General features: G+C 49.3%; 1 protein-coding gene across 3 annotated transcripts in view; it reads right to left on the bottom strand.

The window, feature by feature from the left end:
* Window positions 1-17,175, bottom strand: part of ASTN2 (astrotactin 2) — a 657,219-nt gene that overhangs the window by 170,859 nt on the left and 469,185 nt on the right. For all 3 annotated transcript variants that reach the window (XM_054007154.1, XM_054007156.1, XM_054007155.1), the window contains one exon: window positions 15,710-15,858. In XM_054007154.1, the coding sequence (XP_053863129.1) occupies window positions 15,710-15,858 (149 nt within the window). The remainder of the gene's footprint in view (window positions 1-15,709; window positions 15,859-17,175) is intronic.

Raw genomic sequence — 17,175 nt, 5'->3', positions numbered from 1 at the left:
TTTGCTTTTTTTACACAAGCCAACAGCTAAGTGGGTTAGTGCTCAGGAAAGGGGCCTGGGGAACTGAAGTCTTCGATTTCTCCATGCAATGGATACGACAGAGGCAGCAGCTGTACTAACTTACATGCACTAACCTGAGCCTGGATGGACTCGCTTTGTATTGGAGTTGGGTAGTCCAGGTTCCATTCAGTTCTTGGCCTCTCTGCTGACACTATCTACAAAGGTGCCAGTCAGTGCTCACTGGGATGGTGTTTTATGTCATGTGCAACCTACCAACCAGGAAGCGGCCGGAGGTCTAGTTCATGTAAGCCACGAGAAGCTAGCAGATGGTAACATAACATTTGCTCCGTACTGATCTGAGGTAGAAGGCTCGATATTCCAATACCAATTCCCCAGAGCTACCCAGTCTTCCTCTACCCCAGTGATGTTCAAAGACTTCCTAAGAGCGGTCATGACACCCAGACTCTCCATGAAACAGTTACATATAACTCCCGGACTATGAAGTCTAAACCTCCTAGATATCAGATTTTATCACCTACAGTAGTCTGCTCTGAGACAAGCCCTCCAATAGCATCATGATAAGGAAGACAAGCAGAACCGTGGTGCACCATACAAACAACCTCCTTAAAACCAATAAAACCCAAGAGTATTTTCTTCCATTCCTAACCAGAAAAAAAAGACCCCAGCCTATTGGCCAAAAACAGCCAGAAGACCGAGCTTCACACAGCTGTGATTACAGGCAACGACTATAAAAAAGATCGTACCTAAATTAATAATCATTAGCTCTTTGAGAGACATATAGATATAGATAAAGCCAGAGATCTCAAAGCACTTTACAAGGGAGGTTGGTATCATTACCCTCATGCCACAGATGGGGAAATTGAGGCACGGAGGAACGCTGGTTGCTCAGCACTTTCAGAAACTCTGATCTAGTATGGAGCTAGGAACCTAACTTCAGGCAATCTGGGCAATAGGGACAACCTCTAATCCCTTTGTGACCTTCACTGCGTTCACTCTGACTATATCTTTATTCCTTTACGTCCATAAACAGATGTTCATATAATACCAGTTGCACAGCATTCACGCAGAAGATGTTTTGCTGGAAAATGAGGGTCACCATATTTATATTTACATAGCCAAGCAGTGACGATGTTTTAAAATGATTCACAATGAGCACAATAAAACTGCGGTAAATGCGATTAAAATAAGATCCTCTCAAAATCGCAACTGAAAATGTAACTTGTGAACCGACCGAAAAGGAAGCTTTCCATGTCCAGCAAGAAGGCAAACACCTTTCTTTACAAGAACCGGGGTTTTTCAATGAACGCCCCCTTGTAGGACATGGCAATCTACAGGAGAGATGGAATTTTAAGGCTCCAATACTGTACTTTCTGCCAAAAGTTGGTGATACAACTGGGACCTCACGCTCCTCAAATAATCCTGACTGGTCCTGGTCTACTGCCCAACATGCCGCCTTCAATCTACGAGCCAAGTTCTTCTCCTACTCCCGAGGGCACAACCTGGCTGATGTCAGCTGGGCTGGGTCAGCACAAAAGAAGGCTGGATTGACCCTGTGCAAACTCTTAAGATCTGAGAACTGGCCTGAGGGTTCTATTCTGAGCTCTGTCACTGACTTGCTGCGTGACCTTAAACAAGTCCCGTCCCTCCCTCTGCTTCCCCCTGCCCTTAACTCTGTTTTGTCTATTTGGGTTGCAAGTTCTTCAGGGCAGAGGCTGTCTCTTACTATGCTGAGTGCAATGCCTAGCACAACGGAGCCCCAGTCTGAACTGGGACCTCTAAGTGTTACCTTAATAAAAATAATAATAGGGAGCTATGATGTCGAATGCAGAAGAGGGCACTTTCCAATGTGTACAGCAGGACTGCCACAGTATGGCAAAACCAGGTGTAAACTTCACCTGATGCTCTGGAATTCCTCCCAGATACCCAGGCAGACTCATCATACACACACACACGCACAAAAAGATCCAGTGTAAAGGGACTTGGAGTCTTCACTGCACGTGCTAAGGAATATCCCCTTCGCAGCAATCCTGTGTCAGCACAACCGTGCCCTGGGGAGTGCACCCATCCACTGAGAATCCCAGCCTGCAGGCTCGATGGCACAAGAGCCCTCACATTCACCTAACCGTGTTACGGCAAAAGAATCCAGCTACAAGCCTGTCCTCTAACAGGGGAACAAAGGGTCACTGGAGGACAGAAGCAGCAGGTAAATTTAGAACAAATCCGATCGGTCGATCCATTGAGAGCCTGCAGCCAGCCTGGTTTTAGTACAAAATCGCTACATAAAGCCCACTTTTAATTTTTTTCTTTGCATAAAAAGCTGGTCCTTCCTCCATTTACCTGCACCTGGGGACCAGCTCAGTGCAGCTGGAGATAACACACACTGTGCACACTGGAGCCAGAGAAGCTGGGAGGGGCAGGGTGAGGGGGGCCTGAGCCAGCAGAGCTGGGAAGACACCAATAGCAGTGCATGCAGCACTCTCTCTTGCGGTGATGGAACTGCTTCTCAGCCTTCCTTCCCAGGAGGAATTTAGTTTGATCCAGCCTGCGCTTCCCTTGAGACTCCTGCCCACCACCCTCCAGCATCGGATGTGGCTTTAAACCACAATCCAGCTGCTTTGTTTCAAAATACTTTAAATGTCTCCTGAATGCAGGGGATTGCACCTGATGTATCACAAGTCCCCAGGGGAAGGACCCCAGATGCTCCTCCCACCTGTTAGCTCCTCCCCACATCATCACCACTTGGGCTTTTTCTAGTTATAGGACCAGTTAAGGGCCTCGGTCAGGATTCGAGTTGGGGCAGATCAGGGGTGAACTGAGCCCTCTACGTGGGCACCAGCTTTTTATGCCAAATAAAAAAAAACATGACTGTTGCTAAGGGCCTGTGTGACGCCGGCAGACCAGGTGCCCGCTCATGCCAAGGTCCCTACGCCTCAACTGAACGCTGACAAATGCATATCGGGAAACCGGTCTGGCTCACCTGTGTATTAGAATTATTAAAACAGGTATTAAGTTTATGAAAATGTGTTTGTTGTTTAGACTTTATGAAATGCTTGTGAGTTGCTTGCCTGCACTAACCTGACTTACAAAATCTCTATCCCATGGCATAAAGTAATATTTAAGAGTTTGCTCTGTAAATGTAAAAGTGATTGCTCTGAAACTGTAAACCCGCACGGTCTGGGAGAAGCATTCCTAAGTGTGAATTGCTAGTTTACCACAGGAGGTGTTATCTTCGGCCCAACAAAGGGCAGCCCATAGACACCAGGCAAACCATTGTGGAACATCAGAGGACAAAAGTGTGTGTTAATTTTTTGGACTTTAAGAGGGCAAGATTAAAGCAGATAAATATACACACACAAATGAATTCCAGCCTTAGGTTCCAAAAAGTTATAGAGGCTGCTGTAATATGCAAGTGCTATATGTCCTATAGGACTAACCCATGCTAAGCAGCTGGGGATCCCTTGCTTATGCTTAGAAACCTGGCCCTCCTAAAGCCCAAGCAGCATAGAGATAGTTTCTTCTTGTCAGGGATTTTTATTCCCTTCCCCCAGAGTTCAGGCTGATGGGACGAGCCCACATGCACATCTTCTCTTCATGACGGGGGGCGGGGGGGGAGAAATCAACTGACAAGTCCCCATCTGTAAAATAGGGATAATACTTCCCTACCTCCCAGGTGCTGAGGATTGATTTATGAATGTCTGTAAAGGGCTTTGAGCTCTTCCCATGGCACATAAAAGCATAAGAACGGCCATACTGGGTCAGACCAATGGTCCATCTAGCCTAGTATCCTGTCTCTAACAGTGGCCAATGCCAGGTGTTTCAGAGGGAATGAACAGAACAGGGCAATTTTGAGTGATTCATCCCTGTCATCCAGGCCCAGCTTCTGGGAGTTGGAGGTTTGGGGACAACCAGAGCATGGGATTGTGTCCCTGCCCATTTTGGCTAACAGTCATTGATGGAACTATCCTCCATGAACTTATCAAATTATTTTTTGAACCTCATTATCCTTTTGGCCTTCACAATGTCCTCAGGCAATGAGTTCTACAAGTTGACTGTGCATTGTATGAAGAAGTACATCCTTATGATTGTTTTAAACCTGCTGCCTATTAATTTCACCAGGTGACCCCTAGTTCTTGTGTTATGCAAAGGGATAAATAACACTTCCCTAGTCACATTCACCACAAAATTCATGATTCTAGAGACCTCTTTCATATCCCCCATTGGTTGTCTCTTTTCTAAGCTGAACTGTCCCCATCTTTTTAACCTCTCCTCCTACGGAGCTATAGACATGCAAGGCATCATTACCCTTCTTAGATGAGTGCATGTGCATCAGACCCCTCTCATCACCCCTTCGCTGATGTCCGGGGACTCTACCCGTGACGACTGCAGGGGGGCTATTAAGCTTCACTGGGGGATGATCATTGTGCAAAAGGGAAGCTCTTTTCTGGAGAGGCCCCATTTATTCTGCCTTCTCTTGACAGAGCGTCCTCTGGATCTACATGATCCTGACAGGAGGTTTGTGCCAATCGGCTTTGGCACGCTGCCCACAATTCAATCTGCCCCTGCTGCCGCTCCTGTTCCGTATGCTGATACTGACAAACCCTCTCTCCTGCCTCCAGGGATGAGGTCATCTATAATTTAAAGCGGGGGGGGGGGGAACAGCGAGAGAGAAATAAGACAGTGTAAGCGCCCTCAGCCTCTATTTACGCAGTGCCTCAAGGACAAGCTTTATCGGACTTACTGGAACCTGGGTGATTTGTAATGAGTAAATTAGATCACAGAACACAGCACCCAAATTTCTGAGCTGGACTGAGGCACCGGTGGGGGTGTGCGTCATAGGTCAAACTTAACCCAATCACAGAGTCAAGAGCTGGAGAGACAGTGGATTCAGACTGTTCCAGCCAGGCCAGGGGGATCTCCACCTCGCTTCCAGAAAGGGGACTGTCCCTAGTGTTAGATTGCCAGAAGGTGATGATCCAGAAGTAGGAGTTTCCTGTTTATGTTCTGCTGGGCTTGTGCTCCAGGACATGGAGGATATGTCTACACTGTGATAAAACACCCACAGCGAGCTCACGTCAGCTGGCTCAGCTCGTGGGGCTTTAAATTTGCAGTGTAGACGTTCTCGAACTCACTGCAGTTTTATAGCCCCGCAGCCCGAGTCCCGCGGACCCAGGTCCGTTGAGACGGGCCAGCCAAGGTGTTTTATTGCAGTGTAGACATACATATAGTCATAGCAGAAAACTGCTGTGAGGAGGCCAAGGGAGGCCTGGCAAATGCTGAAAGGGAGAGGCTGTTGCCAGCAGGAGGTCTCTGCTCTTTGTTAGCTGGGAGCTACTCCCAGCAAGGAAAGCTCCCAGAGCTGGTTTCCTGTTTGTCATTGGCACAACACTGCTGTGAGGAAGCTCACACAGCTTGATACTATCTGGCAAGCGTAGGGGACATTGCTGTGCGGAAGCGCCTGCTGGGGGAATGTTCATTATCCTTGGCAGGACACTCTTTGATGGATGTTCCCATGGTGGGAGTCCCAGATGGCAAATGCTGGGCACTGCTGTGAGGTGCTCAGAGGTGATGGCAGGAGCCAAAACCAAACTGCCCAGGAAGGTAGGATGTGAAAGAATGCCCTCCAGCACCCAGTAACATAACAACAACCCCCATCCCGCCAACACACAGCAACACAACACACACGCCCTTCAGCGCCCAGTAACACAACAACAGCCCCCATCCTGCCAACGCACAGCAACACAACACACACGCCCTCCAGCACCCAGTAACACAACAACCACCACCATCCCGCCAACGCACAGCAACACAACACACACGCCCTCCAGCACCCAGTAACACAACAACAACCCCCATCCCGCCAACGCACAGCAACACAACACACACGCCCTCCAGCACCCAGTAACACAACAACAACCCCCATCCCGCCAACGCACAGCAACACAACACACACGCCCTCCAGCACCCAGTAACACAACAACAACCCCCATCCCGCCAACGTACAGCAACACAACACACACGCCCTCCAGCACCCAGTAACACAACAACAACCCCCATCCCGCCAACGCACAGCAACACAACACACACGCCCTCCAGCACCCAGTAACACAACAACAACCCCCATCCCGCCAACGCACAGCAACACAACACACACGCCCTTCAGCACCCAGTAACACAACAACAACCCCCATCCCGCCAACGCACAGCAACACAACACACACGCCCTCCAGCACCCAGTAACACAACAACAACCCCCATCCCGCCAACGCACAGCAACACAACACACACGCCCTCCAGCACCCAGTAACACAACAACAACCCCCATCCCACCAACGCACAGCAACACAACACACACGCCCTTCAGCACCCAGTAACACAACAACAACCCCCATCCCGCCAACGCACAGCAACACAACACACACGCCCTCCAGCACCCAGTAACACAACAACCCCCATCCCACCAACGCAGAGCAACACAACACACACGCCCACCAGCACCCAGTAACGCAACAACAACCCCCATCCCGCCAACGCACAGCAACACAACACACACACACACCAGCACCCAGTAACGCAACAACCAGCCCCATCCCGCCAACACACAGCAACACAACACACGCGCCCACCAGCACAAGTAACCAACAACCCCCATCCTGCCAACGCACAGCAACACAACGCACACGCCCACCAGCACCCAGTAATGCAACAACAACCCCCACAGCTGCCAGAACATAGTAACACAACACCCATGCCTGCCAGCACAGGCACACAACCCTCACATCCACCAATGCACAGCAACACAACATCCATGCCCGTCAGCACAGCAACACAGCAACTCCAATGCACAGCAACACAACCCCCACACCCACCAGCACAGTAACACCACAACTCTTATGCCTGCTCACAGCAACACAACGCACACGCACACCAGCACACAGGAATGCAACAACAACCCCTACGCCCACCTACGTACAACCCCCATGTCCGCCAAAGCACAGGAACACAACACCCATGCCCGCCAACGCACAGCAACACAACAATGACCCTCCACAATCCAACACAACAGCCACAGAACAGCAACCCCCATTATCTGGCCTGCAGTGTGAGTGTTATAAACAGCGTCAGGCTGCCCTGCAGTGCCCAAGGGCGTGAGCACCAGCCTCAGGGTAGACTACTCAAAACCAGGGCACAAACCCCAAATTGGCTGTGAGTTCTGTATTTAGATTTCACCAACCAAGTATCAAGTGTAAACTCTCAAGTGCTATAACAGCCTTAATATGGAGTTACAGACAGTCCCCTTGTGTCCACCGATCTGTCTTGCCACCCAGGTGAGCCTACCTTTGGGACAGATGGTCCCTTACACCAAGTATCACGGCAATATTCAGATTACTCCCAGTCCCAAAGAACCAGTCACTTCTTCACGTCAATTGCACCAGAGATTCTATACTAAAAACAACGCTTGTGGCCAATCCAATAATAAATTAATTACAATTTTTTTAACTAAGAAAAAGAAACAAGAGTTATCTACAAGGTTAAAGCAGGTAAACACACACACACAAACAAGTTACAGTCTTAAGTTTCAAAAAGGAATAGAAGCTTCTATTATAAGCAAGCTCTAGATATCCTTTAGGGCTAACCCAGGCTAAACATAGGGATCTTTTGCTTATCCCTAGTAATCTTTGCCCCCCAAGGTCCAAGTAGCATGAAAATACAGTTCCTCCTCCCATCCACCAGCACTAGGGTCATTTATAAATCCAAGCCACCCCCTGGTGTCCTGTCCCTACATCTCTGAACTGTGGTTGGGGGAGTGAGGAGAACCTTCTTCATGGTGAAATTGAGCCCTGTGGGGAGGACCTGCAAAAGGCCTAAGCACCCATGTCTGCCCTAGATTGAGGGCTTAGCTGGGACTTAACTAATACATGGACCTGCACTGACCCCTGTGCACGAGGGCAATTGCACCATTCACCCCTTCTTAGATTGTAAACTTGGGGGGGGGATGCTGTTCCCATGTGCTTGACCACTGTCTAGTATAAACAGCACCTTGATTCAGACTGAGGTGTCCAGGGACTACCACAATGCAAATAGAATCATAGAACTGGAAGGGACTTCAAGAGGTCATCTAGTCCAGTCCCCTGCACTCATGGCAGGACTAAGTATTATCTAGACCATCCCTGACCGGCGTTTGTCTACCCTGCTCTCAAAAATCCCCAGTGATGGAGATTCCAAAACCTTCCTAGGCAATTTATTCCAGTGCTTAACCACCCTGACAAGAAGTTTTTCCTTAAGTCCAACCCAAACCTCCCTTGCTGCAATTTAAGCCCATTGCTTCTTGTCCTATCCTCAGAGGTTAAGAAGAACAATTTTCCTCCCTCCTCCTTGTAACAACCTTTTATGTACTTGAAAACTGTTATCATGTCCCCTCTCAGTCTTTTCTTTTCCAGACTAAGCAAACCCAGTTTTTTTCAATCTTCCCTCATAGCTCATGTTTTCTAGACCTTTAATCATTTTTGTTGCTCTTCTCTGGATTTTCCAGAGAAGAGCAACAAATGTGGCACTCAGAACTGGACACAATAGTCCAGTTGAGGCCTAATTTATAGTACATAGTATACAGGGATTAGGAGGAAGGAGGGTCTTGTATTGGTTAGGGTTTTTGATTCCTTTCTCCCCTTCTGCTTCAAGTTGCAAACTCAGCTGATGGCGGGAATTCCCTTGCAAGTCTCATCTTCAAGGGGCGTGAGGGGTAAACAACAAAATCTTTGGTCCCTTTTAATGTTCCGCTCTAGACCGCCTGATGTTGACGGGTCTTCCTTGTCAGGCTGGACACCACACCATGTGTCGGAGACCAGCATTTCACACTAGATAATGTTTCTCTTCTGTCGGGTGTTGTACGCGGTTACCAATGCAAAAACGCTCAAATATTACCTTAAAATATGGGATACAGAGGTTCTGAGTGAGATGAATGCATGTGGGAAATCACAAGCATTCCATACAGTCTAAACACTAAACACATTCTTATCCTTCTAATGCCTGCTTTAACAATACTAACACACAGGTGAGCCAGACTGGTTCCAGCGACGCATTTGTCAGTGTTGAGTGGAGACCTGGGGATCCTCGCGTGAGCTGGCTCCTGGTCTGCCAGCATCACAAGTACATTTCGTTATTTTATTTTTAAACCCTTAACTAATGTGGTTATTTTTATGTGAAGCCCTAAAAATCCACCCAAATGTCCTCCCCCGATGAGGTAAACAGGAGATGGGATTAGTGACATTACATGTAATCATCCTATATTCCTAAACAGGGGCTGGTTAACAAGGAGGCTTTTCTTCTCCCTGATCCATGTGTCACACAGGGAGCCTGCAGCCAAAGGTTTGTTCCTTTCTCCTCCTCTGAGGGGATCACAATGATGAACTCTCCTTCTTCCAGGGGCTGGAGTTACTTGGCATGGAGGTGTGTAATGCACTGATGCTAACTGCCACAGAGCTCTGAAAGCCTCAGCACTGAACAGCCTGTTGGCAAAGGAGACAAGTCACGAGAACTAACAGCTGGGACAGCAGCTACGGGGACAGAAGCCCACAGTCACAGACAGGCTGACATGGGCAGCAGTTTCATGGAGCAGGAGAGGCTGATTTCGAGGGGAGGTGCATGAACTATCAAGCACGTACAAAGTCCTGTAGTGGGACAGTAGTTTCAGCAGCAGGAAGGGGTGGGGAGGGTGTTAAAAGGACTCACCCATTCACACCAATTTAAAAAGAATCCAAAAGTTTCCAACTCTCACTATCTTTTTGTTCTGTGTTTTGTACAGCGCCTGGCACAATGGGCCCTGGTCTACGACCAGAGCTCCTAGGTGCGACTGCAATACAAATAACAATATGAAGGTAGGGAACTGCTCTAACTGTGTGGGGGAGGTCAGGGGGTTATTTGTGGTTCTTCGGATTGGGATGGGATATCACGTGGGCATTCAAAGTCAGGCATCTCACTCCCTAGGCTGCCACAGTGCCCACGCCTGATCTGGAAGATGGATACGGGATCTGGCGAGTCCATTCACTCAGATTAAAAACAAGCACCTGAGAAAAGGAGTCGGGAGGTAGATCTACAACCGCAAAAACGGACAATGGCAGCGACCCTCAGAGTCCGGGTCAACTGACTCGGGTTCATGGGGCTCACGCTACAAGTCTAAAAATAGCAGAGTAGATGTTGGGGCTCGGGCTGGGGTCCAGGCCCCTTCACAGGCTGGAGAGCCCCGAAGGTCTGCTCTATTCTTAGCCCCACGAAACCAAGTCACTTGACTTGGGCTCTGAGACTAGCTGCTGTGGGTTTTTTTTTTTTTTTTTTTTTTGGTGTGTGGTCATACCCTGGATGGCTCAGAATTGTCAGTGGTCTCTGGAGCCTTTCACTGAGCTTGCTGGATTGAACAGGAGTGTATCTCCTGGAGAGAGATACAAGAGATGTGGGACTGAAGACTGTTACCATCCCTCTGGCTGTTTGTGGCCTACATGAGATGGGAAAGGAGGCCCCTTGGTTAGCACTGAATCGGCCTGGAGACTGAATGTCTCTCATCCATTGCAGGAGTTGCCCTGTTTGGGATAAGTGGCAGGGATCTCACCGCTGCCCGTGCCGCACCTGTTGTGTAGAGAATCAGAGGCTCACATCACTCTCCAGGGCAGCCAGCCTGACCCCGTCCACCAGCACTAGGGCCATTCACAAAGCCAAGCCACCCCACTGGTCTCCTGTCCCTACATCACTGAACTGTGGTCGGGGGAGTGAGGAGAACCTTCGTCATGGTGAAATTCAGCTCTGTGGAGAGGACCTGCAAAAGGCCTAAGCACCCACGTCTGCCCTAGATTGAGGGCTTAGGTGGGCCTGCACTGGCCCCTGTGCATGGGGGCAATTTCACCATTAACCCCTTCTTAGACTGTAAACTTGGTGGGGGGAGGGAGGAATGCTGTTCCCATGTGCTTGCCCAATGTCTAGTATAAATAGGGTGCTGACTGAGGCCCCGAGGTACTATCACGATGTACATCGTATACAGGGATTGGGAAGAAGGATGGTCTTGTCCTAGACTGAAACTCTGGAGCACCTGGCTCTGCCACAGGCTGCTGTGGGACCTGGGGTATGTCACTATGCATGGGATCTTCAAAAGCAGCTCAGGGAGACCACATCTAATGGCACAGGAACCGATGGGGGGTACACCTGGCCTTGACTATATTGCGGCTGGAGATCAGAAGGGGGGGATCTAACCATCAGAGAAGTGAGGCTCTGGAACAACCTCCCATCAGGAGTAGGAGCCTATCTGCTTTTAAAATGGTGCGTGATACATTTCTGAACAGGATTACATGACAGGATTGTCTGCAATTACAGGGATTTTACTAGATTTGAGGACTCAAGAGGCTCCAGTCCTCCATTCCTGCATCCCTATGTTCCATTGACTTTCCATGAGAGCTGGGCATGGCGATCCCAGCTGTAATCTCTCAGAACCTCAGTTCTCCATCTCTAAAAGGGAACAACAGTCCTTCCTTTCCAGCCATCCTTTGTCTGCCTTGCCTAGTTAGACTGCAAGGCATTTGGGGAAGGGACTGTCCCTCATTATGTACAGCACCTGGCACAATGAGACCCCCATCTCAGTTGGGGCCTCTATGACCTATTGTAATAACAATGAACAATAATAATCTGGAGTCCTAGTTTGAAACGGATGGGGATTCGGACTGAAGTGGAACCAGAATAAAGAAATGAAAAGCACATAGCATGGGGTTCTTGCTGCTCCACTCTTTTTCCCCCTTCGGAGGTTCTTAACTTTACACTCCTTCCTCCAGAGGAGTTTTGAAGTCACAGAAAACATTTTCCAAACCTAATATTAGTTCCAGATGTTCACAGACATTTTGGTTTGTACCTCACTCTGTAAAACACATTTTCTCTCTCTTTTTTCTTAAGTGCAGAGCCTGCTTTGTCTATGACATAATCTGCTAGCAGCCCCGCCAGTGCGCGCGCTCACACGCGCACTCCCGCCTTTCGAGCGGCTCATGTTCGAACAAAGAGCATCACTCATCTACCAAGCTGTCACGCACATGGAGTTGTGAGTAATTGCCACAAACTTTAATCAACAGTTCGGGATGCGATTGCTCCGTCTTCTTTTCTGGCTGCTGAGCGGAGAGCCGCTCTCTCCCCGCTGCACGGTGTTGAAAGTATGGTTGGCTTCACACACAAATTCACCTCGGGAACAGTCCTGGTAACATCAGAGGTTTTGAGGGCTGTGTTTTTCTAAGCACCAGTAATAAGCCTTTAAAAATGTTTATAGCCAGGGAGTTGGGTAGGCAGGTATTCCCCGAGAGGCCTTCATTTCTCTCACCCCCGCCCCCTAGCATCTCTGTCCTGCACACCGAGACAAGGAGAGAGCGGGGCTGGCTCCTGACCCTGCCCCTGGATGAAGAAGAGGATAAAATTATTTTTGGCTCAGGGAAAGGGTTTCTTCCACTTGCCAGCGGAATAGGAGGCCAAGGGTTTTGTCGAGATTAGACGCTGGAGCCTTTGGGAGACAGGCAGAGGGCCAGATGCCATACAGGAGCAAATCCTGCCATGTAGCCAAAGGGTGGGTTGGCACAGTGCTAGCAAAGGGCATTGCCAGGAATCACAATATTAGGAGGTTATAACTCTAATTTTTCTTTAAAAAATACGGATTATCTTCCCACTCTTAAAGCCTGGAGATCTCAGGAATAAACTCCAGCAGCATCAAGAGCACAGCTGTTTTCGGACGGTATGGCTGTGCTGCTAAAATAACTCTGCTGTCTCTCTGGGGGAAGGGGGCATGGCCAGCTGTCCTACTGACTGCAGCAGAAGTGTGGAAAACCTCAACTTGCCCAAAAACAGAGGCACAGATTTTCCAGGGGGCTCCTGTTTTTAGGTTTTTGCTATTGATTTGATGCGAAAGTCACTCAGAGACTGGTGATGGGCAGCAGTCTGAGAAAGCAAGAGAAAGAGAAAGATACTCAACTGGAGGCAATCCAGGGGCTCATTCTCCGAGTAGCTGAGCACCCACACGTCCAAATGAAGACAACGGGAGCTGCCGACGCTTTCAGCACCTTGGAAAAATCAGGCCCCTTGGTGTCTCCAGTTGGACATCCAAAAATCAAGGCATCTAAAATTAGTAGCTGCACAGGTGTGGATAGAGGTTGACAAAGAAGGAGGGAACATTTGGATACAAACAACTGAGAGAAGAGAGAACTTTGGGTTGGTTTGTTTTTAAATGTCTATTTGTTGTTTTGTTTTTTTTGTGTTCAGAATTAGCACAATGCCCAGGAGCAGAGCGAGGGGCATGCGGCTCTCGGGAGTGATTTTCTTCGCATGTCAAACACATGGCAAAAAAGGAAAGAAAAGAATCATAATAATCTGTATTTCCTCCTGCAGCTGTCGCACGGAGATCCAGCCACATCAAAGAAGAAATCCCGCGTTTCCCTCGTCTGGCCTCACCTGACAAATGCGTGAGCAATCTGGAATCCCCATCCAAACCACAGCGCTTCCTTTAGCGGGTTGCTTTCCTTTTCCATTACTGGAAGGTGCCCCTCCAAGGCAAAGAACAAACCTGTCGTGCTTGGAAACTGGAACCATAACCCAGGCACTGCAGTGGCATTGGGGTAGCTTTGGAAATGGAAGTCAGTGACAGGGATGGAGGGAAACTTACTTTGAGACAGGGACTGAGGTGTAAACAAATGAGGGGTACCAATTTTGACTGCCCGCAGTGGAGGCCCCTTCAACTGATTGGTGGCCTCGGAAGGATGCGCTGATCTTTCCTTTGACAACGAAACCCTAGCCTCTGTAGCACACAGGCTTAGTAATGGGGGCCGTATAAACACCTGAGAGAGAAATCTGACAGGAAGAACAGATGGGACCAAAATTCCCTGCTGGTATAATTTGGTGCAGCTTCCTTGGTTGCGCCAGTTTACACCAGAAGAGAATTTGGCCCATAGGTGCTCAGAAAGTTACAGAATGAATAAACCCACAAAACTCCACCCACCACTAATAGCCAAATTCTGTTCTCGCCTGCATGAATCTGGCTTGCCCCTGTTGAGCCGAGAGATGGAATTAATAATAATATATGGAGATATACCTCTCTCATAGAGCTGGAAGGGACCCTGAAAGGTCATCAAATCCAGCCCCCTGCCTTCACTAGCAGGACCAAGTACTGATTTTGCCCCAGATCTCTAAGTGGCCCCCTCAAGGATTGAACTCACAACCCTGGGTTTAGCAGGCCAATGCTCAAATCACTGAGCTATCCCCAAATGGTTCTGAATGACCATGGTGAGATAGCGTCTCTGACAGAATAATCACACATTCAGAATCTCAGGTTCCCGTGACTCATCCTCCATGAGTCATGATCAGGAGTCTTCTGCCCACTGCCCGTCAGAGGCACTTTAACCACCCCCATCCCTGTGTGTGTGTGCCAGCACCCTGCCCTGCACGGAAAAGCCACTTGGAAAGGAAAGGCTTTCTGAAGAGGATCCTCTGCTAGTCACGAGTCTGCGGCTTGGCACACACACACCTCTGTCCTGCCCATTTGGATACAAAGGTGTGTCAAAGTGACTGGAGTGAGGTGTGACATGGTCACAAGAGTATCGGAGGACCCTGAGCCCGTGCCAAAGAGAAAGCAGTAGTGAGGGAACTGTCTCAGAACCAGCTGGCCTCTAGCGGTCTACGCTCACCAGCACAGATGCTGTGGGCCTCGTGGAGATGCTCAATCTGTCTGGTAGCACTTCAGAGTGATGCCCATCAGTCGGGCCCGTTCCTCACGCTTCTGCAGAGCATGGTCTAGTAATACATACAGTGGTGGGCCTTGCCCCTGCTAGCGCTGACTTGCGTAGCCTCTAGGAGGCGCTCAGACAGCACGGCAATGAGCATGGGATGGGTAGGCAGATAGCACCAGGAAAAACAAATGCAAACAACCCCGCCCACATGTAAACCCCCGTCCTGCAGGATTTGCAACACAATGTTCCAAAGAAAGAACCTGCAATGTAGAGAGTGAAAAACTCACATGCACCGTGACTTTGCGCGTCATGGTTAAATGAACTCCAAATCCTCCATTAATGGCAATATAAGGAACTGAGTTTTGCCTGGTTTTCTCACTGAGCAGAGCAAAGCAGCAGTTTTCACCACCTTTGGTGATATGTTTTAGAACACATCACTTTTAATTACTCATCCAGACCCATCAACAAGTTTCACATCCTTCCACCTTGACCTGCAGGCCCCTGAATCATGCTCTGAGTCTCAGCCAAAACATTCACGAGCCTCAAGGGACTGGGTCCAAGTTCTGTGTTTATAGCTAAACTCCAAAACCAGGTGAGTTTCAGGTGCTGTTAGAGAAGCTTTGCACAGCTCTAGCTGATGTCTCTCAGTTTTGTACGTTGCCCAGTTGCTACAATGGTGGGTACTTTCAAAATGCAAATAACTTCTTTGTAGTTACCCAACACTTTTCTCTAATTTTTCCAAGTAACAGAATCTACAGAGACCTTCAGAAGCCACTCCCAGTGCAGGAGGTTTGACACTACACTCCAAAGACGGTGTCTGTGCTACGTACCCTTCTGTACAAAGCCAACAAAATCCCGAGGACGGAGCTCGGCCCCATCTGCAGTCAGGGATCTCGGGCACAGAATCAGTTAACATTGCTGTGGAATTTCCGGAGCTGCCGCCCCTTGTCCTCACCTACCTGTGTAGAGGTCAGTGTCCGTGTACTCATCAACCTTCTTGTGCTGAAGGACGTAATCGGAGACCTTTGTCCCGATCGCAGGCTGGACATCCAGCCACTCCAGAGAGACCACGGTGCTGGAGGGCTCTACGCTGGGGGATAAGCGCAACCTGGGCAGGGCACAAACAAGGCAGAACTGCTGGAGATCAGCTTGCACTCTGAGGAAAGCCAGCCTGTTAAAGCAGCTTCTGCACATATGCGTATGGGCTCCCACACACGCACATGAACACAAGAAACAAGGGGACAGTAGGGAGGGGAGGGAGGAAAAAACAAAAAAGGAAACTTTCAGCCAGGTGGAGTCAGATCCTGCTGTATGCTGTTCCCTCCTCCACCTGTTCCCTGAAGAGCCTTGGCCTTGTGACTCCTTCTGAATCAGCATCTCTGGGCTATGCACGATTGAGGTGGCCAACTCATCCCACTTGAAGGGCTCTCCCTCGTCTCAGTTAACACCCTCATAACTACATCCCTGCCATCTCAGATCAGCTCAGTGACCCTATGGAGAACGGATGTCCAGCCACGTGGGAGAGTGAAAGAGGAGAGCGAGAAGGTCAAACTTCTCTCCATGTATCTCCATGTGACCCCGCTGAAGTCAATGGATGGGGTATAAGTGAAGAGAGAATTTAGCCCAGGTTGTGCCTGAATGGGAGTGAAGGACTGCAAGAATGCGCACGCCCAAGAGTGTGTACGGTTGTGTGTTTGTGAGTGAGTCTGAGCATCAGGAGCGCTGCCAGCTTTTTTGCCGTCCGAGGTGGTGGAAGGTCCCGCCCCTGAAATGCCATCCCCGAACAGAGGCGGCGGAAGGTCCCGCCCCCGAAATGCCACCGCCGACCGGAGTGGCCAAAGATCCGGCCGCCACGGTCACCGCCCTCCAAATGTTAGTGCCCTAGGCAACCGCCTAGGTCGCCTAATGGGTTGTGCCGGCCCTGTTGAGCATGTGTGTGAGCAAAAGAACGAGAGGGACGAATAGGTACAAAGTGTGAGTTAGAGAGCGTGTGTGTGAGAGAGAGAACGGGAGTGAATGTGTGAGGTGAGAGAGGGAGTCTAATTCTTCATGCTGTGTGACTTGGATCATAGACGCATAGGACTGGAAGGGATCTTGAGAAGTCATCTAGTTCAGTCCCCTGCACTCATGGCAGGACTAAGTATTACACCATCATCATCACTGACACCAGTGCAAAGGAGAGCGTGAAATGCCACCGGATCAGAATCACGCCGACTTTGCACCCCCGTAGGACTGTAGTCAGTGACAACACAAGGTGCAGGGCTATTAACAACTGGGCTCTGAGAGTACAAGTGTGTTTGCTGAGCTCAGGATGGGAAATCAATGCCGTCTGAGGATACTGGCTTACTAAAACTATGTTCTCTTCCTAGTGGAAAGCTGGAGCCAGTCTCTCTTCCTGCTGTCGCAGCTAATTCCCCATCAGTTT

This window comes from Malaclemys terrapin, chromosome 17, assembly GCF_027887155.1.
Source record: "Malaclemys terrapin pileata isolate rMalTer1 chromosome 17, rMalTer1.hap1, whole genome shotgun sequence".
Taxonomy (NCBI): domain Eukaryota; kingdom Metazoa; phylum Chordata; order Testudines; family Emydidae; genus Malaclemys; species Malaclemys terrapin.
This window is presented reverse-complemented; position numbering and strand designations above follow the sequence as displayed.